Below are 22,050 nucleotides of genomic sequence, written 5' to 3'. Positions count from 1 at the left end.
TTGGGAGGCCGAGTGGGAGAGGATCACCTGAAATCAGGAATTTGAGACCAACCTGGGCAACATGATGAAACCGTGTCTCTACTGAAAATAGAAAAATCAGCCCGACGTGGTGGTGCACACCTGTATCTCCAACTACTCAGGAGGGTGAGGCACAAGAATCGTTTGAGGCCGGGCGCGGTGGCTCAAGCCTGTAATCCCAGCACTTTGGGAGGCCGAGACGGGCGGATCACGAGGTCAGGAGATCAAGACCATCCTGGCTAACCCGGTGAAACCCGGTCTCTACTAAAAAATACAAAAATCTAGCCGGGCGAGGTGGCGGGCGCCTGTAGTCCCAGCTACTCGGGAGTCTTGAGGCAGGAGAATGGCGTGAACCCGGGAGGCGGAGCTTGCAGTGAGCTGGGATCCGGCCACTGCACTCCAGTCTGGGTGACAGAGCGAAACTCCGCCTCAAAAAAAAAAAAAAAGAATCGTTTGAACCCAGGAGGGAGAGGTTGCAGTGAGCCGAGATGGTGCCACTGCACTCCAGCCTGGGTGACAGAGCGAGACTCTGTCTCAAATAATAATAATAATAATAATAAACCATACAATCCAGCAATTCCACTTCTGGATATCTTCCCAGAAGAACTGAGAGCAAGGACTCACCGATATCTGCACACTGATGTTGATAGCAGCGTTATTCACAAGAGCCAATAGATGGAAAGAGCCCAGGTGTCCGTTGACGGATGGATGAATAAATGCGATGTGATCCATCCACACAATGGAATACAAGTCAACCTTAAAAAGGAAGGAAATTCTGATACACGCTGCAATGTGGAGGAACCGTGAGGATGCTGTGCTCGGTGAAATAAACCAGACACAAAAGGACAAATACTGTCTGATTCCCCTCGTAGGAGGTCTCTGGACTCGTCGGGTTCAAGATTTACCACCCCCTGCTTTTTTTTTTTTTTTTTTTTTTTTTTTTTTTTTTTTTTTTTTTGGAGACAGGGTCTTTCTTTGTCACCCAGGCTAGAGTGCGGTAGCATGATCACAGCTCACTGCAGCTTCGACCTCCAGGCTCAAGTGATTCTCCCACCTCAGACTCCCAAGTAGTCTGCCGCCATGCCCAGCTCAATTTAAATTTTTTTTTTTTTTGTAGAGATAGGGTCTTGTTGTGTTGTCCAGGCTGGTCTCAAACTCCTGGGCTCAAGCGATCCTCCCAGATGGCTGGGATTCCAAGGCATGAGCCACCACGCCAGGCCTGGTCAGATTCATAGAGACAGAAAGTAGAAGGGTGGGTACCAGGGGCTGGGGAGGGAAATGAGGAGCGAGTGTTTCATGGGAACGAAATTTTAGTTTGGGAAGATGAGAAAGTTCTGGAAATACATGGAGGTGCTGGTTGCACAGCAATGGGAATGTGTTAATGACGCTGAACTGGGCACTTAAAAATGGTTAAGAGATGGGCCCGGGAACGGTGGCTCCCGCCTGTAATCCCAACACTGGGAGGCTGAGGCAGGCAGATCACTTGAAGTCAGGAGTTCAAGACCATCCTGGCCAACATCGTGAAGCCCCGTCTCTACTAAAAAATATATATAAATTCTCCAGAAGCGGTTTTACAGGCACATGCCTGTAGTCCCAGCACTTCGGGAGGCCGAGGCAGGCGAATCCCCTGAGGTCAGGAGTTCGAGACCAGCCCGGCCAACATGGTGAAACCCGTCTCTACTGAAAATACAAAAATGAGCTGGGCATAATGGAGGGTGCCTGTAATCCCAGCTTCTCAGGAGGCTGAGGCAGAAGAATCGCTTCAACCTGGGAGGTGGAGGTTGCAGTGAGCTGAGATCGTGCCACTATACTCCAGCCTAGGCGGCAAAGCAAGACTCCGTCTCAAAAAAAACAAGAAAAAAAAAAAGGTTAAGATGATAAATTTTATGTGATGTGTATTTCACTGCAAGAAAAAGAAGGGAGGGGCCAAATCTATAAAGACATCAACATGGGTGAGTTCAGGTAAAAAGGCAAACCCTGCGTAGCTCCTCCTTGTTCATCCCAAGACAGGTGTGGACACGGACCCCCTGCCTCCTGCCGGCCAAGATGTGCAGCTGACAAATTGAGAGCATCCACCAAGGGCTGCCTGAGATCACATGGATGCCTGGAGCCACACCTCAGCACTGGCCTCACATGGAGCCATGGGGGAAGCCTACCCACCCACCTACCCACCAAATCCTGTGTGCAGACAGTCCTAACAAATGCCTAAAAAAGGACAATTCGTGTCCTCCGGATCCTGACAGCCCAGAGGAGGGGCATCTTACCAACCTTGAGGAGTCAGGAAAGCAACCTGGAGGGCATGCCCAGGTTGGGTTTTGACAGATGCATAGGAGTTCATCAGACAGACTCAGGATAGGCTGGGTGGGAGAGGAGGTTTTGCAAGGAGAAGAAAAGGTAGGTGCCCTGGCTGGACAGAATGACAAATAGAATGACTGGGAGGAGAAGAGGGAAGTGAAGGACAAAAGAAGGGAAGGAAAAAGAAATAGGAACAGGAGCAGGAACTGTGCCAAAAAAACAACCAAAAAGAAAAAAAGATAATCAGATAGAAACTCAGTGACGAGAAGTACTTTGCCAAGGCTAGAAGTAGGGGAATTTGGCATGGAAGACCAGACTTCTGGTCCTTTTGTGGGGATGAGGTCTTGAAGGTCCAGGTTAGGCAGGGCACTGGGGGACTACTCCCTCCCATTCCATTCCACTCGCTGTGAGAAGGGCGCTAAGCCCAGGATGCCGACAGGTGGGGGACAGACAGGGTCTGAACGTTGGGAGCAGGGACCTTGTGGTCAAGAGACCTCAGGCTCTGCTGCCCCTTGGTGAACATCTTCTCTCTCCTCACCCTCCCAACCTACAGGAGGATGATTTTCCCAGGAGGCTCAGCGAGAGTGTGGAGGACCTCAGCCTGGATTTGGGGGCCCTTCAGGGCAGCGAGTATCTGCAGGACCTGGGCCTTGGGGCCCCTTCCCACAGCCAGCCTGGGGAGGCCCCAGACAGCCGCGCCCCCAGTGAAGAACCAGGAAGGGATTCTCTTTTCTCCAACTTGGCGGGGGTCCCAGGACCTGTCAAGGCGGCGCAGCTGGGAAAGGTCGCGGAGCTGCTCAGAGAGCTGGCGGAGGTCAGTTCCCCACTGCTGCCTGCCTCCCACAATGCACCCCGGGGACAGGGCAGGGGTCCAGAAGGCTAGAGCCAGGTCTTGAGACAAGCTGCCCCTTGCACCTGCCATGGTCCCTAACCTTTTTGGCACCAGGGACCGGTTTCATGGAAGACAATTTTTCCATGGACCCAGGGGGACAGGGGATACTTTCTGGATAATTCAAGCACATTCCATTTATCGTGCACTTTATTTCTATTATTATTACATTGTAATACATAATTAAATAATTATACAACTCATCATGATGTAGAATCAGTGGGAGCCCTGAGCTTGTTTTCCTGCACTAGCTGGTCCATTTTTGGGGTGATGGGATCATCAGGCATTAGATTCTCTTTTTTTTTTGAGATGGAGTCTCACTACATTGCCCAGGCTAGAGTGCAGTGGTGTGATCTCAGTTCACTGCAATCTCCACCTCCCAAGTCCAAGCAATTCTCCTGCCTCAGTCTCCCGAGTAGCTGGGATTACAGGCGTGCACCACCACACCAGGCTAATTTTTGTATTTTTAGTAGAGATGGGGTTTCACCATGTTGGTCAGGCTGGTCTCGAACTCCTGAACTCATGATCCGCCTGCCTTGGCCTCCCAAAGTGCTGGGATTACAGGTGTGAGCCACTGCGCCCGTCCGTCCGTCACCTTTTAGCCTGGGCGACAGGGTGAGACTCCGTCTCAAATAAATAAATAAATAAATAAATAAATAAATAAATAAATGGTCACGGACCAGTACCTACCAGTCTGTGGCTCAGGGGGTGGGGATCCCTGTTGTAGGGCCGTGAGGGGCATCTGCACCATCAGAGGCAGCCCAAAAAACCCTCTTCTAACTTGCACACGCATGAACATAGAGCCTGTGCCAGTGACTGAGCATGCATGCACAAGCCCAAACTGAAAACTGCACGTGAGGCCGGGCGCAGTGGCTCACACCTGTAATCCCAGCACCTTGGGAGGCCAAGGTGGGTGGATCACCTGAGGTCAGGAGTTCAAGACCAGCCTGGTCAACATGGCAAAACCCCCTGTCTACTAAAAATACAAAAATTAGCTGGGCATGGTGGTGCACACCTGTAGTCCCGGCTACTTGGGAGGCTGAGGCCTGAGAATCGCTTGAACCCAGGAGGCAGAGGTTGCAGTCAGCCAGGATTGTGCCACTTGCACTCCAGCCTGGGCGACGGAGCAAGACTCTATCTAAAAAAAAAAAACAAAACAAAAAACAGAAAGAAAGAAAAAAAAAATCGACTGCATGCACACACTGCAAGCACATACACTGTAAGCACACAAAAACCTAATCTTGCACACCTGCTAAGAGTACAGCCATGCTCAGCCCCCATCAGACCCATACATATAAGCCTAAATGTGATCTGCATCCATGCACTTATGATCAAACCGGAAATGTGTGAGATGCCAGGCACCCCACAGTAGCAGCACCAAATAGTAGGAGGGGCGCTCTAGCCACCCCTAACCTGTGTCTCTCAACCCCTTCCAAGTCATCCCAAATAGAAATTCAGGTCGGGTGCAGTGGCTCATGCCTGTAATCCCAGGACTTTGGGAAGCAGAGTCAGGGGGATCACTTGAGGTCAGGAGTTTGAGACCAGCCTGGCCAACGTGGTGAAGCCCTGTCTCTACTAAAAATGTAAAAATTAGCTGGGTATGGTGGTGCATGCCTGTAATCCCACCTACTCGGGAGGCCGAGGTAGGAGAATCACTTGAACCTGGGAGGCGGAGGTTGCTGCGAGCTGAGATTGTGCCACTGCACTCCAGCCTGGGTGACAGAGTGAGACTCTGTCTCAAAAAAAAAAAAAAAAAAAAGAAAGAGGGAAGGGAAAGGGAAGGGGAAGGGGAAGGGAAAATGAAAAGAGAAGAAAAGAGAAAAGAAAAGAAAACCAGTCTGTGTAAAAACGATCTGAGATGCAAACATAGCTCCAACAAATATAACCAGGCTGGCTTTCTTTGTACTCTCCCCCTTGTCACCAACTCCTCTCATATTGGGAGGTCTAGACCCCTCTCTGTGGCCTGTGCACCCTTCCCTGTCCTGGAAGGACCCCCTTACATGTTCTTTCAAGTCCCCTTGGATGCCTGGGGCAGCAGCCAGGTGGGCAAGACCTGCCGAAGCCCCAGTACCCTGTCTTCTCCCACTAGGCTCAGCCTCGATGCCTCAGCGGTGGATGAGGAACCCTGTCTCCCTCGAACACTGGCCAGCCTTGCTTTGAACCTGCCGGGAGAAGGGCTGAAGACTTGGACTCAAGGGTGTCTGTCTGGGGGCGGGACCCCTGCAGAGAGCCCAGGCAAAGTGGGTGTAACCTGCAGCCACCCCTGACAATAGCATAGTTTTGGGTCCAGAAGCCAGTGCTATGGGTAGGAAGGAGAGACTCGCCAGGGCTGGTGGTGGTTACCCACGATGGTGGGGTGGGGGGTGCTTATCTACGGCGTGGCCTGTGCCTCGGTAGTCTCTGGGTCCTAAGATTCCAGCCCAGGCCTGAAGGGTTTTCCGTGGGTAAGCAGCTAGGGCAGGCTATGCATGGCCATGACTGCAGCCCAAGGGCTGGAGACAAGAGGGTGGGGGATGTCTTATCTGGCAGTTTCAGCCAGGCTTGGAGGATCTTAGCCTGAAGTGTAGCCTGCAGCCGGAAGGCAGCTGTGTCTGTGGTTGGGGTAGGCAGCTAAGGAGAATTTGTCTCTGACCTGAGATCTCAGCTCACACCTGAGGAATATGTGCTTGGAGTGGCTGGTGGCTGAGACATCTCTGGCTGTGATCACAAATGACCCTGTGGGGAAATTTCTGGCCATCGTTGGAACCTGTGGCCCTGATACCTGGGGCTCCAGCTCATAGCTGGAGGCTCCTTGGCCAGGACTACATCTCTGTGACTGGGGAGGGGGTGGCTGAACCCATGCCCTATGGCCAGGGGGGAATGGCTGGAGGCTGAGGTTTGGATGAGTGTGTCACCCCGTTTCTGTGGAGGTGGCCCTGGCTGTGGGTGGGGACCCTCAACCTAGGGAACCTGCCTGCCGTCCAGGCTGCCTTCCCAGCTTAGTGAGATGTTTAATTCCCTGCAGGAATGTGACAGCCCCAAGAAAAGAGTGAGGTCAAGGTCCGTTCCTGTGTCCTCCTGTGAGATCCGCTCCCCGGAAATCTCTCCGGATTTGGAAGTGCCTGCTCCACCTGTTCAAGGTAGCTAGCCTGGGAGTTTCCTTCATTCAAACTAAGTCAGGGAAAGAGGAACCTGGCCAACATGGTGAAACCCTGTTGGGGTTTCATCCTTCATCCTGGAGAGTCCCCTTGATGGGGCTCCCAATGGGCCCCAGGGAATGGAAGGGAGCTGGCTTAGGGTCCCCTGGGCAGGGACTGGGCAGAATGTTAGGGGAAGCCAGAGAGGGGAAGGGACCTCCAGCATCTGTCCCTCCTCCTCTCCCTGCAGCCCTCGAGCCAGTGTGAGATTGCCCCATTGCAATGACCTTGTCTCCGAGATTCTCTCTCTTCTCTGACTCTTTTTTTTTTTTTTTTTTTTTTGAGACAGAGTCTTGCTGTGTCACCCGGGCTGCAGTGCAGTGGTGCAATCTCAGCTCACTGCAACCTCCGCCTCCCGGTTCAAACGATTCTCTTGCCTCAACCTCCCAAGTAGCTGGGACTACAAGCACCCGATACCACGCCTGGCTAATTTTTGTATTTTTAGTAGACACAGGGTTTCGCCATGTTGGCCAGGCTGGTCTCAAAGTCCTGGCCTCGAGTGATCGGCTCGCCTCAACCTCCCAAAGTGCTGGGATTATAGGCATGAACCACCGCGCCCGGCATTCTGACTGTTTCTTTATCTCTTTCTTTATCTCTGAATTTTTATCCTTGCACCTCTCTGGCATCAGACAAACCTGGAGTCTAAACACGTAACAAGTCTCTGAGCCTCTATTAGAGGCTTCCTCTATTAGAAGAGGCGCGGCAGCTCACACCTGGAATCCCAGCACTTTGGGAGGCCAAGGCAGGTGGATAGCTTGAGCCCAGGAGTTTGAGGCCAGCCTGGGCAACATGGCAAAACCTTGTCTCTACTAAAAATGTAAAAACAATTAGCTGGGCATGACAGTGTGCACCTGTAGTCCCAGCTACTTGGGAGGCTGAGATGGAAGGATCGCTTAAACCCAGGAGGTCAAGGCTGCAGTGAGCTCTGATGGCAGGACTGCACTCTACTATGGGTGACAGAGTGAAACTGTCTCAAAAAAAAAAAAAAAAAAAAAAAAAAAAGCCTGGTGCGGTGGCTCACGCCTGTAATCCTAGCGCTTTGGGAGGCTGAGGCAGGTGGATCACATGAGGTCAGGAGTTTGAGACCAGCCTGGCCAACATGGTGAAACCCCATCTCTACTAAAAATACAAGAATTAGCCGGGCATGGTGGTGCATGCCTGTAATCCCAGCTAGAGGCTGAGGCAGGAGAATCACTTGAACCCAGGAGGCGGAGGTTGCAGTGAGCCGAGATTGAGCCATTGCACTCCATCCAGGGCGACAGAGTGAGACTCTGTCTAAGGAAAAAAAGGGGAGGGGAGATAATAAGCATTATCTCCTTAAGGCCACTTGGAGAGTCTGCTGAGCTCACACATGTAAAGCACTTAGTAGGGTGTAAGTACTCACGAGACACTGGGGACACCTGCGTTTGTCCCTGGCTCTCTGTCCTCTTCTCGTCTCTGTTCCCTGAGAGTACAGGCCTTGTCTGCATGGCCTCCAGTTCTGCAGGGACTCAGGGTGGCATCCGGGAGGGCTCTGCTGGGCTGGTCGTGTCCCAGAACTCCTCACAACTGTGCTTCCTGGGATGGGGGTGCTTCTTCCAGGCCTGGAACCTCCAGTGCTGGAGTGCATGGAAAAAGACCACGTGGAACCAGATCACGTGTGAGTTTCTGCCTCGTGGTCGGGGAGGGACCACCAGGGAACAGACCGGAAAGTCGAGGAGGGCTGCGGGAGGAGGGCTGCCGGGGTGCAGCGTTGCTGGCCGTAAGTGACCAGGGTCAGACACCGTCCCACTAGTCCCCCATAACCTCATCTTCTTTCTGACACCGTCCTTCTCCCGGTGGGAGAGGCCCAGGCCCCTCAGAAAGGTTCTCAGTGTAGCCTTGGGAGATAATTGTGGCTTTTTTTTTTTTCTTGTGAGACTTGGTCTCCCTCTGTCACCCAGGCTGGAGTGCAGTGGTACAATCTCGGCTCACTGCAGCCTCTGCCTCCCAGGTTCAAGTGATTTTCCTGCCTCAGCCTCCAGAGTGGCTGGCTTTGAGTAGGGTCTGCATCAGGACCTGAGGCCTGGTTGGGCAACCCCAGCTTGTCTCGGGGAGAGTGTCTGTCACCTGGAGCTAACGTGGGCTGTTCTAATCCCACCCCAACCCCCACAGGCTGATTGTCCAGCAGGTGCTTCAAGAACTTCGACAGTACCATGGGTAAGTGGGAATCGGGACAGGCATGAGGGGACAGACGTGGAGGAACAAAGTGGGAGACAAGAGTAGGAGACACGCAGGGGCATGTACAGGTGTGGGAGACAGGGGTAGAGAAGACTGGGTGAGGGCTGGGTGAGGTGCCTCATGCCTGGAATCCTAGCACTTTGGGAAGCCGAGGAGGGTGGATCACCTGAGGTCAGGAGTTCAAGACAAGCCTGGCAAACATGGCAAAACCCTGTCTCTACTAAAAATACAAAAATTAGCCAGGTATGGTGGCGGGCACCTGTAATCCCAGCTACTTGGGAGGCTGAGGCAGGAGAATCGCTTGAACCCGGAAAGTGGAGGTGGCAGCGAGCCGAGATCACGCCATTGTACTCCAGCCTGGGTGACACAGCGAGACTCTGACTTAAAAAAAAAAGAAAGAAGAAAGGGAAGACTGCATTCAAGGGAAGAAAAATGAGGCAGGAGAGGAGGGAGGAGGCTAGAAGACAAGAGGTGGAGAGGGGCAGGCTGCCCCGGCACAGGGGGCCCTTGGAGCAAACAGGTAAAGGTGCCTCCTGCCTAAGTCACTGCCATCTGTTACAAAATCTTGTAGCCGGGTGCAGTGGCTCACACCACTGTAATCCCTTGGGAGGCCAAGGTGGGAGGATCATTTGGAGGCCAGGAGTTTGAGACCAGCTTGGGAAAAATAGTGAGACCCTCTTTCTACAAAAAAATTTAAAAATTTGCTGGGTGAGGTGGCTCATGCCTGTAATCCCAGCAATTTGGGAGGCTGAGGTGGGAGGATTGTTTGAGCCTAGGAGTTTGAGACCAGCCTGGGCAACAGAGTGAGACTCTGTCTGTATAATTTTTTTGTTGTTGTTAGCTGGGCATGGTGGCACATACCTGTAGTCCCAGCTACTCTGGGGGGTGTGGGGGTGTTGACACAGGAGAATGGCTGAGTCCAAGCATTGAAGGCTGCCATGAGCCATGATTATGCCACTGCACACCAGCCTGAGCAACAGAGCCAAACCCTGTTTAAAAAAAAATTGCGTAAGATTTAAGTACTTGGTTAAAAAAAAATTAAAAATTAGCCAGGCATATTGGCATATGCCTATAGTCCCAGCTACTCAGGAGACTGAGGCGAGAGAATCGCTCAAGCCCCACAGGTCGAGGCTGCAGTGAGCTGTGATTGTACCACTACACTCCAGCCTGGGCAACAGAGCGAGACCCCATCTCTATTTAAAAAGAAAAAAAATCTTCCTGCTAACCCTGATTTTGTTCAGCCAAGACACATTACTGCCCTCTGCTGGAAAACCTGTCACAATGTCTCACACACAAGCCCAGAGTGTCAAGGACGGGTGGGCTCTTAGACGGGGTACCTGGTGCCTGCCTGTACTTGGTAGCACTGGGGTAGGTGAGTGGGAGAGGAGGCTACCGACCCAGGTATCTGTCCCCTCTGATCCTGCAGGGCCCGGCAGAGGGCTTGCATGTCACCCAGCTCCGGAGAAGCCCACTCGAACCTGACCTGGTTTGAATTCCTGTCGGAGTAAGTATATAGACCTGCTGCAAGTGAGAACGGCAGGGAAGGGCAGCCTTGGATTTGAACAAGGGTTTACGCATGGTCCTTTGGGCCAGGCCCCCTGTGCTGGAGGCAGGAGCTGGGGCCCCCATCAGGGCAATGGGGGGAGCTGGCAGGGAAGGGAGGGATGAGGCTCTCGTATACCCTGAGAGAACAGAGGAAGACTTCCTGGAGGAGGTGACGATGTAAGCAGGGTTCTGACGGAAGGGTAGGAGTTTGCCAATATGTGCAGATGAGGATGAAGGAAACAAAATGGAATTAGAAGGCTTAGGGAATGACATCAGAGTAGGGCGGGGAGGAGGGAAGGTGGGAGAAGTCAGCAGAGATCAGACCACCTCAGCCACACGACAGAGCTCAGACTTTATCCTAAAGAGCAGTGGGGCTCGGGCGTGGTGACTCATGCCTATCATCCCAGCACTTTGGAAGGCCAAGGAGGGTGGATCATCTGAGGTCAGGAGTTCAAGATCAGCCTGGCCAACACAGTGAAACCCAATCTCTACTAAAAATACAAAAATTAGCCAGACATGGTGGCGGGTGTCTGTAATCCCAGCTACTCGGGAGGCTGAGGCAGTAGAATTGTTTGAACCCAGGAGGCAGAGATTGCAGTGAGCCGAGATAGCACCGTTGCACTCCAGCCTGGGCGACAGAGTGAGACTGCATCTCAGAAAAATAAAAATAAAATAAAAAAAGAAAGTTAAACCTAAAATTGCCACGCAATTGTACCACTGCACTCCAGCCTAGGTGACAGAGCGGGAGGCTGTCTCAAAAAACAAAATCAAAAAGTTTGGGTGCAGTGGCTCACGCCTGTCATCCCAGTACTTTGGGAGGCCGAGTGGGAGAGGATCACCTGAAATCAGGAATTTGAGACCAACCTGGGCAACATGATGAAACCGTGTCTCTACTGAAAATAGAAAAATCAGCCCGACGTGGTGGTGCACACCTGTATCTCCAACTACTCAGGAGGGTGAGGCACAAGAATCGTTTGAGGCCGGGCGCGGTGGCTCAAGCCTGTAATCCCAGCACTTTGGGAGGCCGAGACGGGCGGATCACGAGGTCAGGAGATCAAGACCATCCTGGCTAACCCGGTGAAACCCGGTCTCTACTAAAAAATACAAAAATCTAGCCGGGCGAGGTGGCGGGCGCCTGTAGTCCCAGCTACTCGGGAGTCTTGAGGCAGGAGAATGGCGTGAACCCGGGAGGCGGAGCTTGCAGTGAGCTGGGATCCGGCCACTGCACTCCAGTCTGGGTGACAGAGCGAAACTCCGCCTCAAAAAAAAAAAAAAAGAATCGTTTGAACCCAGGAGGGAGAGGTTGCAGTGAGCCGAGATGGTGCCACTGCACTCCAGCCTGGGTGACAGAGCGAGACTCTGTCTCAAATAATAATAATAATAATAATAAACCATACAATCCAGCAATTCCACTTCTGGATATCTTCCCAGAAGAACTGAGAGCAAGGACTCACCGATATCTGCACACTGATGTTGATAGCAGCGTTATTCACAAGAGCCAATAGATGGAAAGAGCCCAGGTGTCCGTTGACGGATGGATGAATAAATGCGATGTGATCCATCCACACAATGGAATACAAGTCAACCTTAAAAAGGAAGGAAATTCTGATACACGCTGCAATGTGGAGGAACCGTGAGGATGCTGTGCTCGGTGAAATAAACCAGACACAAAAGGACAAATACTGTCTGATTCCCCTCGTAGGAGGTCTCTGGACTCGTCGGGTTCAAGATTTACCACCCCCTGCTTTTTTTTTTTTTTTTTTTTTTTTTTTTTTTTTTTTTTTTTTTGGAGACAGGGTCTTTCTTTGTCACCCAGGCTAGAGTGCGGTAGCATGATCACAGCTCACTGCAGCTTCGACCTCCAGGCTCAAGTGATTCTCCCACCTCAGACTCCCAAGTAGTCTGCCGCCATGCCCAGCTCAATTTAAATTTTTTTTTTTTTTGTAGAGATAGGGTCTTGTTGTGTTGTCCAGGCTGGTCTCAAACTCCTGGGCTCAAGCGATCCTCCCAGATGGCTGGGATTCCAAGGCATGAGCCACCACGCCAGGCCTGGTCAGATTCATAGAGACAGAAAGTAGAAGGGTGGGTACCAGGGGCTGGGGAGGGAAATGAGGAGCGAGTGTTTCATGGGAACGAAATTTTAGTTTGGGAAGATGAGAAAGTTCTGGAAATACATGGAGGTGCTGGTTGCACAGCAATGGGAATGTGTTAATGACGCTGAACTGGGCACTTAAAAATGGTTAAGAGATGGGCCCGGGAACGGTGGCTCCCGCCTGTAATCCCAACACTGGGAGGCTGAGGCAGGCAGATCACTTGAAGTCAGGAGTTCAAGACCATCCTGGCCAACATCGTGAAGCCCCGTCTCTACTAAAAAATATATATAAATTCTCCAGAAGCGGTTTTACAGGCACATGCCTGTAGTCCCAGCACTTCGGGAGGCCGAGGCAGGCGAATCCCCTGAGGTCAGGAGTTCGAGACCAGCCCGGCCAACATGGTGAAACCCGTCTCTACTGAAAATACAAAAATGAGCTGGGCATAATGGAGGGTGCCTGTAATCCCAGCTTCTCAGGAGGCTGAGGCAGAAGAATCGCTTCAACCTGGGAGGTGGAGGTTGCAGTGAGCTGAGATCGTGCCACTATACTCCAGCCTAGGCGGCAAAGCAAGACTCCGTCTCAAAAAAAACAAGAAAAAAAAAAAGGTTAAGATGATAAATTTTATGTGATGTGTATTTCACTGCAAGAAAAAGAAGGGAGGGGCCAAATCTATAAAGACATCAACATGGGTGAGTTCAGGTAAAAAGGCAAACCCTGCGTAGCTCCTCCTTGTTCATCCCAAGACAGGTGTGGACACGGACCCCCTGCCTCCTGCCGGCCAAGATGTGCAGCTGACAAATTGAGAGCATCCACCAAGGGCTGCCTGAGATCACATGGATGCCTGGAGCCACACCTCAGCACTGGCCTCACATGGAGCCATGGGGGAAGCCTACCCACCCACCTACCCACCAAATCCTGTGTGCAGACAGTCCTAACAAATGCCTAAAAAAGGACAATTCGTGTCCTCCGGATCCTGACAGCCCAGAGGAGGGGCATCTTACCAACCTTGAGGAGTCAGGAAAGCAACCTGGAGGGCATGCCCAGGTTGGGTTTTGACAGATGCATAGGAGTTCATCAGACAGACTCAGGATAGGCTGGGTGGGAGAGGAGGTTTTGCAAGGAGAAGAAAAGGTAGGTGCCCTGGCTGGACAGAATGACAAATAGAATGACTGGGAGGAGAAGAGGGAAGTGAAGGACAAAAGAAGGGAAGGAAAAAGAAATAGGAACAGGAGCAGGAACTGTGCCAAAAAAACAACCAAAAAGAAAAAAAGATAATCAGATAGAAACTCAGTGACGAGAAGTACTTTGCCAAGGCTAGAAGTAGGGGAATTTGGCATGGAAGACCAGACTTCTGGTCCTTTTGTGGGGATGAGGTCTTGAAGGTCCAGGTTAGGCAGGGCACTGGGGGACTACTCCCTCCCATTCCATTCCACTCGCTGTGAGAAGGGCGCTAAGCCCAGGATGCCGACAGGTGGGGGACAGACAGGGTCTGAACGTTGGGAGCAGGGACCTTGTGGTCAAGAGACCTCAGGCTCTGCTGCCCCTTGGTGAACATCTTCTCTCTCCTCACCCTCCCAACCTACAGGAGGATGATTTTCCCAGGAGGCTCAGCGAGAGTGTGGAGGACCTCAGCCTGGATTTGGGGGCCCTTCAGGGCAGCGAGTATCTGCAGGACCTGGGCCTTGGGGCCCCTTCCCACAGCCAGCCTGGGGAGGCCCCAGACAGCCGCGCCCCCAGTGAAGAACCAGGAAGGGATTCTCTTTTCTCCAACTTGGCGGGGGTCCCAGGACCTGTCAAGGCGGCGCAGCTGGGAAAGGTCGCGGAGCTGCTCAGAGAGCTGGCGGAGGTCAGTTCCCCACTGCTGCCTGCCTCCCACAATGCACCCCGGGGACAGGGCAGGGGTCCAGAAGGCTAGAGCCAGGTCTTGAGACAAGCTGCCCCTTGCACCTGCCATGGTCCCTAACCTTTTTGGCACCAGGGACCGGTTTCATGGAAGACAATTTTTCCATGGACCCAGGGGGACAGGGGATACTTTCTGGATAATTCAAGCACATTCCATTTATCGTGCACTTTATTTCTATTATTATTACATTGTAATACATAATTAAATAATTATACAACTCATCATGATGTAGAATCAGTGGGAGCCCTGAGCTTGTTTTCCTGCACTAGCTGGTCCATTTTTGGGGTGATGGGATCATCAGGCATTAGATTCTCTTTTTTTTTTGAGATGGAGTCTCACTACATTGCCCAGGCTAGAGTGCAGTGGTGTGATCTCAGTTCACTGCAATCTCCACCTCCCAAGTCCAAGCAATTCTCCTGCCTCAGTCTCCCGAGTAGCTGGGATTACAGGCGTGCACCACCACACCAGGCTAATTTTTGTATTTTTAGTAGAGATGGGGTTTCACCATGTTGGTCAGGCTGGTCTCGAACTCCTGAACTCATGATCCGCCTGCCTTGGCCTCCCAAAGTGCTGGGATTACAGGTGTGAGCCACTGCGCCCGTCCGTCCGTCACCTTTTAGCCTGGGCGACAGGGTGAGACTCCGTCTCAAATAAATAAATAAATAAATAAATAAATAAATAAATAAATGGTCACGGACCAGTACCTACCAGTCTGTGGCTCAGGGGGTGGGGATCCCTGTTGTAGGGCCGTGAGGGGCATCTGCACCATCAGAGGCAGCCCAAAAAACCCTCTTCTAACTTGCACACGCATGAACATAGAGCCTGTGCCAGTGACTGAGCATGCATGCACAAGCCCAAACTGAAAACTGCACGTGAGGCCGGGCGCAGTGGCTCACACCTGTAATCCCAGCACCTTGGGAGGCCAAGGTGGGTGGATCACCTGAGGTCAGGAGTTCAAGACCAGCCTGGTCAACATGGCAAAACCCCCTGTCTACTAAAAATACAAAAATTAGCTGGGCATGGTGGTGCACACCTGTAGTCCCGGCTACTTGGGAGGCTGAGGCCTGAGAATCGCTTGAACCCAGGAGGCAGAGGTTGCAGTCAGCCAGGATTGTGCCACTTGCACTCCAGCCTGGGCGACGGAGCAAGACTCTATCTAAAAAAAAAAAACAAAACAAAAAACAGAAAGAAAGAAAAAAAAAATCGACTGCATGCACACACTGCAAGCACATACACTGTAAGCACACAAAAACCTAATCTTGCACACCTGCTAAGAGTACAGCCATGCTCAGCCCCCATCAGACCCATACATATAAGCCTAAATGTGATCTGCATCCATGCACTTATGATCAAACCGGAAATGTGTGAGATGCCAGGCACCCCACAGTAGCAGCACCAAATAGTAGGAGGGGCGCTCTAGCCACCCCTAACCTGTGTCTCTCAACCCCTTCCAAGTCATCCCAAATAGAAATTCAGGTCGGGTGCAGTGGCTCATGCCTGTAATCCCAGGACTTTGGGAAGCAGAGTCAGGGGGATCACTTGAGGTCAGGAGTTTGAGACCAGCCTGGCCAACGTGGTGAAGCCCTGTCTCTACTAAAAATGTAAAAATTAGCTGGGTATGGTGGTGCATGCCTGTAATCCCACCTACTCGGGAGGCCGAGGTAGGAGAATCACTTGAACCTGGGAGGCGGAGGTTGCTGCGAGCTGAGATTGTGCCACTGCACTCCAGCCTGGGTGACAGAGTGAGACTCTGTCTCAAAAAAAAAAAAAAAAAAAAGAAAGAGGGAAGGGAAAGGGAAGGGGAAGGGGAAGGGAAAATGAAAAGAGAAGAAAAGAGAAAAGAAAAGAAAACCAGTCTGTGTAAAAACGATCTGAGATGCAAACATAGCTCCAACAAATATAACCAGGCTGGCTTTCTTTGTACTCTCCCCCTTGTCACCAACTCCTCTCATATTGGGAGGTCTAGACCCCTCTCTGTGGCCTGTGCACCCTTCCCTGTCCTGGAAGGACCCCCTTACATGTTCTTTCAAGTCCCCTTGGATGCCTGGGGCAGCAGCCAGGTGGGCAAGACCTGCCGAAGCCCCAGTACCCTGTCTTCTCCCACTAGGCTCAGCCTCGATGCCTCAGCGGTGGATGAGGAACCCTGTCTCCCTCGAACACTGGCCAGCCTTGCTTTGAACCTGCCGGGAGAAGGGCTGAAGACTTGGACTCAAGGGTGTCTGTCTGGGGGCGGGACCCCTGCAGAGAGCCCAGGCAAAGTGGGTGTAACCTGCAGCCACCCCTGACAATAGCATAGTTTTGGGTCCAGAAGCCAGTGCTATGGGTAGGAAGGAGAGACTCGCCAGGGCTGGTGGTGGTTACCCACGATGGTGGGGTGGGGGGTGCTTATCTACGGCGTGGCCTGTGCCTCGGTAGTCTCTGGGTCCTAAGATTCCAGCCCAGGCCTGAAGGGTTTTCCGTGGGTAAGCAGCTAGGGCAGGCTATGCATGGCCATGACTGCAGCCCAAGGGCTGGAGACAAGAGGGTGGGGGATGTCTTATCTGGCAGTTTCAGCCAGGCTTGGAGGATCTTAGCCTGAAGTGTAGCCTGCAGCCGGAAGGCAGCTGTGTCTGTGGTTGGGGTAGGCAGCTAAGGAGAATTTGTCTCTGACCTGAGATCTCAGCTCACACCTGAGGAATATGTGCTTGGAGTGGCTGGTGGCTGAGACATCTCTGGCTGTGATCACAAATGACCCTGTGGGGAAATTTCTGGCCATCGTTGGAACCTGTGGCCCTGATACCTGGGGCTCCAGCTCATAGCTGGAGGCTCCTTGGCCAGGACTACATCTCTGTGACTGGGGAGGGGGTGGCTGAACCCATGCCCTATGGCCAGGGGGGAATGGCTGGAGGCTGAGGTTTGGATGAGTGTGTCACCCCGTTTCTGTGGAGGTGGCCCTGGCTGTGGGTGGGGACCCTCAACCTAGGGAACCTGCCTGCCGTCCAGGCTGCCTTCCCAGCTTAGTGAGATGTTTAATTCCCTGCAGGAATGTGACAGCCCCAAGAAAAGAGTGAGGTCAAGGTCCGTTCCTGTGTCCTCCTGTGAGATCCGCTCCCCGGAAATCTCTCCGGATTTGGAAGTGCCTGCTCCACCTGTTCAAGGTAGCTAGCCTGGGAGTTTCCTTCATTCAAACTAAGTCAGGGAAAGAGGAACCTGGCCAACATGGTGAAACCCTGTTGGGGTTTCATCCTTCATCCTGGAGAGTCCCCTTGATGGGGCTCCCAATGGGCCCCAGGGAATGGAAGGGAGCTGGCTTAGGGTCCCCTGGGCAGGGACTGGGCAGAATGTTAGGGGAAGCCAGAGAGGGGAAGGGACCTCCAGCATCTGTCCCTCCTCCTCTCCCTGCAGCCCTCGAGCCAGTGTGAGATTGCCCCATTGCAATGACCTTGTCTCCGAGATTCTCTCTCTTCTCTGACTCTTTTTTTTTTTTTTTTTTTTTTGAGACAGAGTCTTGCTGTGTCACCCGGGCTGCAGTGCAGTGGTGCAATCTCAGCTCACTGCAACCTCCGCCTCCCGGTTCAAACGATTCTCTTGCCTCAACCTCCCAAGTAGCTGGGACTACAAGCACCCGATACCACGCCTGGCTAATTTTTGTATTTTTAGTAGACACAGGGTTTCGCCATGTTGGCCAGGCTGGTCTCAAAGTCCTGGCCTCGAGTGATCGGCTCGCCTCAACCTCCCAAAGTGCTGGGATTATAGGCATGAACCACCGCGCCCGGCATTCTGACTGTTTCTTTATCTCTTTCTTTATCTCTGAATTTTTATCCTTGCACCTCTCTGGCATCAGACAAACCTGGAGTCTAAACACGTAACAAGTCTCTGAGCCTCTATTAGAGGCTTCCTCTATTAGAAGAGGCGCGGCAGCTCACACCTGGAATCCCAGCACTTTGGGAGGCCAAGGCAGGTGGATAGCTTGAGCCCAGGAGTTTGAGGCCAGCCTGGGCAACATGGCAAAACCTTGTCTCTACTAAAAATGTAAAAACAATTAGCTGGGCATGACAGTGTGCACCTGTAGTCCCAGCTACTTGGGAGGCTGAGATGGAAGGATCGCTTAAACCCAGGAGGTCAAGGCTGCAGTGAGCTCTGATGGCAGGACTGCACTCTACTATGGGTGACAGAGTGAAACTGTCTCAAAAAAAAAAAAAAAAAAAAAAAAAAAAGCCTGGTGCGGTGGCTCACGCCTGTAATCCTAGCGCTTTGGGAGGCTGAGGCAGGTGGATCACATGAGGTCAGGAGTTTGAGACCAGCCTGGCCAACATGGTGAAACCCCATCTCTACTAAAAATACAAGAATTAGCCGGGCATGGTGGTGCATGCCTGTAATCCCAGCTAGAGGCTGAGGCAGGAGAATCACTTGAACCCAGGAGGCGGAGGTTGCAGTGAGCCGAGATTGAGCCATTGCACTCCATCCAGGGCGACAGAGTGAGACTCTGTCTAAGGAAAAAAAGGGGAGGGGAGATAATAAGCATTATCTCCTTAAGGCCACTTGGAGAGTCTGCTGAGCTCACACATGTAAAGCACTTAGTAGGGTGTAAGTACTCACGAGACACTGGGGACACCTGCGTTTGTCCCTGGCTCTCTGTCCTCTTCTCGTCTCTGTTCCCTGAGAGTACAGGCCTTGTCTGCATGGCCTCCAGTTCTGCAGGGACTCAGGGTGGCATCCGGGAGGGCTCTGCTGGGCTGGTCGTGTCCCAGAACTCCTCACAACTGTGCTTCCTGGGATGGGGGTGCTTCTTCCAGGCCTGGAACCTCCAGTGCTGGAGTGCATGGAAAAAGACCACGTGGAACCAGATCACGTGTGAGTTTCTGCCTCGTGGTCGGGGAGGGACCACCAGGGAACAGACCGGAAAGTCGAGGAGGGCTGCGGGAGGAGGGCTGCCGGGGTGCAGCGTTGCTGGCCGTAAGTGACCAGGGTCAGACACCGTCCCACTAGTCCCCCATAACCTCATCTTCTTTCTGACACCGTCCTTCTCCCGGTGGGAGAGGCCCAGGCCCCTCAGAAAGGTTCTCAGTGTAGCCTTGGGAGATAATTGTGGCTTTTTTTTTTTTCTTGTGAGACTTGGTCTCCCTCTGTCACCCAGGCTGGAGTGCAGTGGTACAATCTCGGCTCACTGCAGCCTCTGCCTCCCAGGTTCAAGTGATTTTCCTGCCTCAGCCTCCAGAGTGGCTGGCTTTGAGTAGGGTCTGCATCAGGACCTGAGGCCTGGTTGGGCAACCCCAGCTTGTCTCGGGGAGAGTGTCTGTCACCTGGAGCTAACGTGGGCTGTTCTAATCCCACCCCAACCCCCACAGGCTGATTGTCCAGCAGGTGCTTCAAGAACTTCGACAGTACCATGGGTAAGTGGGAATCGGGACAGGCATGAGGGGACAGACGTGGAGGAACAAAGTGGGAGACAAGAGTAGGAGACACGCAGGGGCATGTACAGGTGTGGGAGACAGGGGTAGAGAAGACTGGGTGAGGGCTGGGTGAGGTGCCTCATGCCTGGAATCCTAGCACTTTGGGAAGCCGAGGAGGGTGGATCACCTGAGGTCAGGAGTTCAAGACAAGCCTGGCAAACATGGCAAAACCCTGTCTCTACTAAAAATACAAAAATTAGCCAGGTATGGTGGCGGGCACCTGTAATCCCAGCTACTTGGGAGGCTGAGGCAGGAGAATCGCTTGAACCCGGAAAGTGGAGGTGGCAGCGAGCCGAGATCACGCCATTGTACTCCAGCCTGGGTGACACAGCGAGACTCTGACTTAAAAAAAAAAGAAAGAAGAAAGGGAAGACTGCATTCAAGGGAAGAAAAATGAGGCAGGAGAGGAGGGAGGAGGCTAGAAGACAAGAGGTGGAGAGGGGCAGGCTGCCCCGGCACAGGGGGCCCTTGGAGCAAACAGGTAAAGGTGCCTCCTGCCTAAGTCACTGCCATCTGTTACAAAATCTTGTAGCCGGGTGCAGTGGCTCACACCACTGTAATCCCTTGGGAGGCCAAGGTGGGAGGATCATTTGGAGGCCAGGAGTTTGAGACCAGCTTGGGAAAAATAGTGAGACCCTCTTTCTACAAAAAAATTTAAAAATTTGCTGGGTGAGGTGGCTCATGCCTGTAATCCCAGCAATTTGGGAGGCTGAGGTGGGAGGATTGTTTGAGCCTAGGAGTTTGAGACCAGCCTGGGCAACAGAGTGAGACTCTGTCTGTATAATTTTTTTGTTGTTGTTAGCTGGGCATGGTGGCACATACCTGTAGTCCCAGCTACTCTGGGGGGTGTGGGGGTGTTGACACAGGAGAATGGCTGAGTCCAAGCATTGAAGGCTGCCATGAGCCATGATTATGCCACTGCACACCAGCCTGAGCAACAGAGCCAAACCCTGTTTAAAAAAAAATTGCGTAAGATTTAAGTACTTGGTTAAAAAAAAATTAAAAATTAGCCAGGCATATTGGCATATGCCTATAGTCCCAGCTACTCAGGAGACTGAGGCGAGAGAATCGCTCAAGCCCCACAGGTCGAGGCTGCAGTGAGCTGTGATTGTACCACTACACTCCAGCCTGGGCAACAGAGCGAGACCCCATCTCTATTTAAAAAGAAAAAAAATCTTCCTGCTAACCCTGATTTTGTTCAGCCAAGACACATTACTGCCCTCTGCTGGAAAACCTGTCACAATGTCTCACACACAAGCCCAGAGTGTCAAGGACGGGTGGGCTCTTAGACGGGGTACCTGGTGCCTGCCTGTACTTGGTAGCACTGGGGTAGGTGAGTGGGAGAGGAGGCTACCGACCCAGGTATCTGTCCCCTCTGATCCTGCAGGGCCCGGCAGAGGGCTTGCATGTCACCCAGCTCCGGAGAAGCCCACTCGAACCTGACCTGGTTTGAATTCCTGTCGGAGTAAGTATATAGACCTGCTGCAAGTGAGAACGGCAGGGAAGGGCAGCCTTGGATTTGAACAAGGGTTTACGCATGGTCCTTTGGGCCAGGCCCCCTGTGCTGGAGGCAGGAGCTGGGGCCCCCATCAGGGCAATGGGGGGAGCTGGCAGGGAAGGGAGGGATGAGGCTCTCGTATACCCTGAGAGAACAGAGGAAGACTTCCTGGAGGAGGTGACGATGTAAGCAGGGTTCTGACGGAAGGGTAGGAGTTTGCCAATATGTGCAGATGAGGATGAAGGAAACAAAATGGAATTAGAAGGCTTAGGGAATGACATCAGAGTAGGGCGGGGAGGAGGGAAGGTGGGAGAAGTCAGCAGAGATCAGACCACCTCAGCCACACGACAGAGCTCAGACTTTATCCTAAAGAGCAGTGGGGCTCGGGCGTGGTGACTCATGCCTATCATCCCAGCACTTTGGAAGGCCAAGGAGGGTGGATCATCTGAGGTCAGGAGTTCAAGATCAGCCTGGCCAACACAGTGAAACCCAATCTCTACTAAAAATACAAAAATTAGCCAGACATGGTGGCGGGTGTCTGTAATCCCAGCTACTCGGGAGGCTGAGGCAGGAAAATCACTTGAACCCAGGAGGCGGAGGTTGCAGTGAGCCAAGATCGTGCCCTTGCACTCCAGCCTGGGCAACAGAGTGAAACTCCCTCTCAAAAATAAATAAATAAATAAATAAATAAATAAATAAATAAATAAATAGCAGGGGGGCCTACGAGCATGAGCATCATCAGTTCTGGTGATAGGACGGGGACAGGATGAGGATCACAGACAGGGCTGAAGGTCCCTGAATCCCTCTCTCTCCCTCTTTTCCTCCCTCCCTCTCTCATTCACTCATTCATTCAACAAACATTTACGGATATTTACAAAGTTCCAGAAGCCACTCAGACTGGGATCGGGGGCACAGACTGGAGAAATGGTGTCTCCGTCCAGGAAATAGATCCTACCAGAGCAGGAATCATGTCTGCCTTATATGTCACTGACCTAATATTTA

At 52.3% G+C, this 22,050-nt stretch overlaps 1 protein-coding gene across 1 annotated transcript in view; it reads left to right on the top strand.

The window, feature by feature from the left end:
• The first annotated feature begins 1,302 nt into the window (after positions 1-1,302).
• Positions 1,303-22,050, top strand: part of ARHGEF18 (Rho/Rac guanine nucleotide exchange factor 18) — a 115,649-nt gene continuing 94,901 nt past the window's right edge. Inside the window, 10 exon segments of the mRNA XM_073017041.1 lie at positions 1,303-2,325; positions 2,867-3,127; positions 12,963-13,346; positions 13,801-13,992; positions 13,994-14,061; positions 16,226-16,376; positions 17,141-17,255; positions 18,894-18,951; positions 19,446-19,490; positions 20,938-21,015. Of these exon segments, the coding sequence (XP_072873142.1) occupies positions 13,275-13,346; positions 13,801-13,992; positions 13,994-14,061; positions 16,226-16,376; positions 17,141-17,255; positions 18,894-18,951; positions 19,446-19,490; positions 20,938-21,015 (779 nt within the window). The 5' untranslated portion in view covers positions 1,303-2,325; positions 2,867-3,127; positions 12,963-13,274.

The sequence above is a fragment of the Chlorocebus sabaeus genome, chromosome 6, assembly GCF_047675955.1.
Source record: "Chlorocebus sabaeus isolate Y175 chromosome 6, mChlSab1.0.hap1, whole genome shotgun sequence".
Classification (NCBI taxonomy): Eukaryota; Metazoa; Chordata; class Mammalia; order Primates; family Cercopithecidae; genus Chlorocebus; species Chlorocebus sabaeus.
This window is presented reverse-complemented; position numbering and strand designations above follow the sequence as displayed.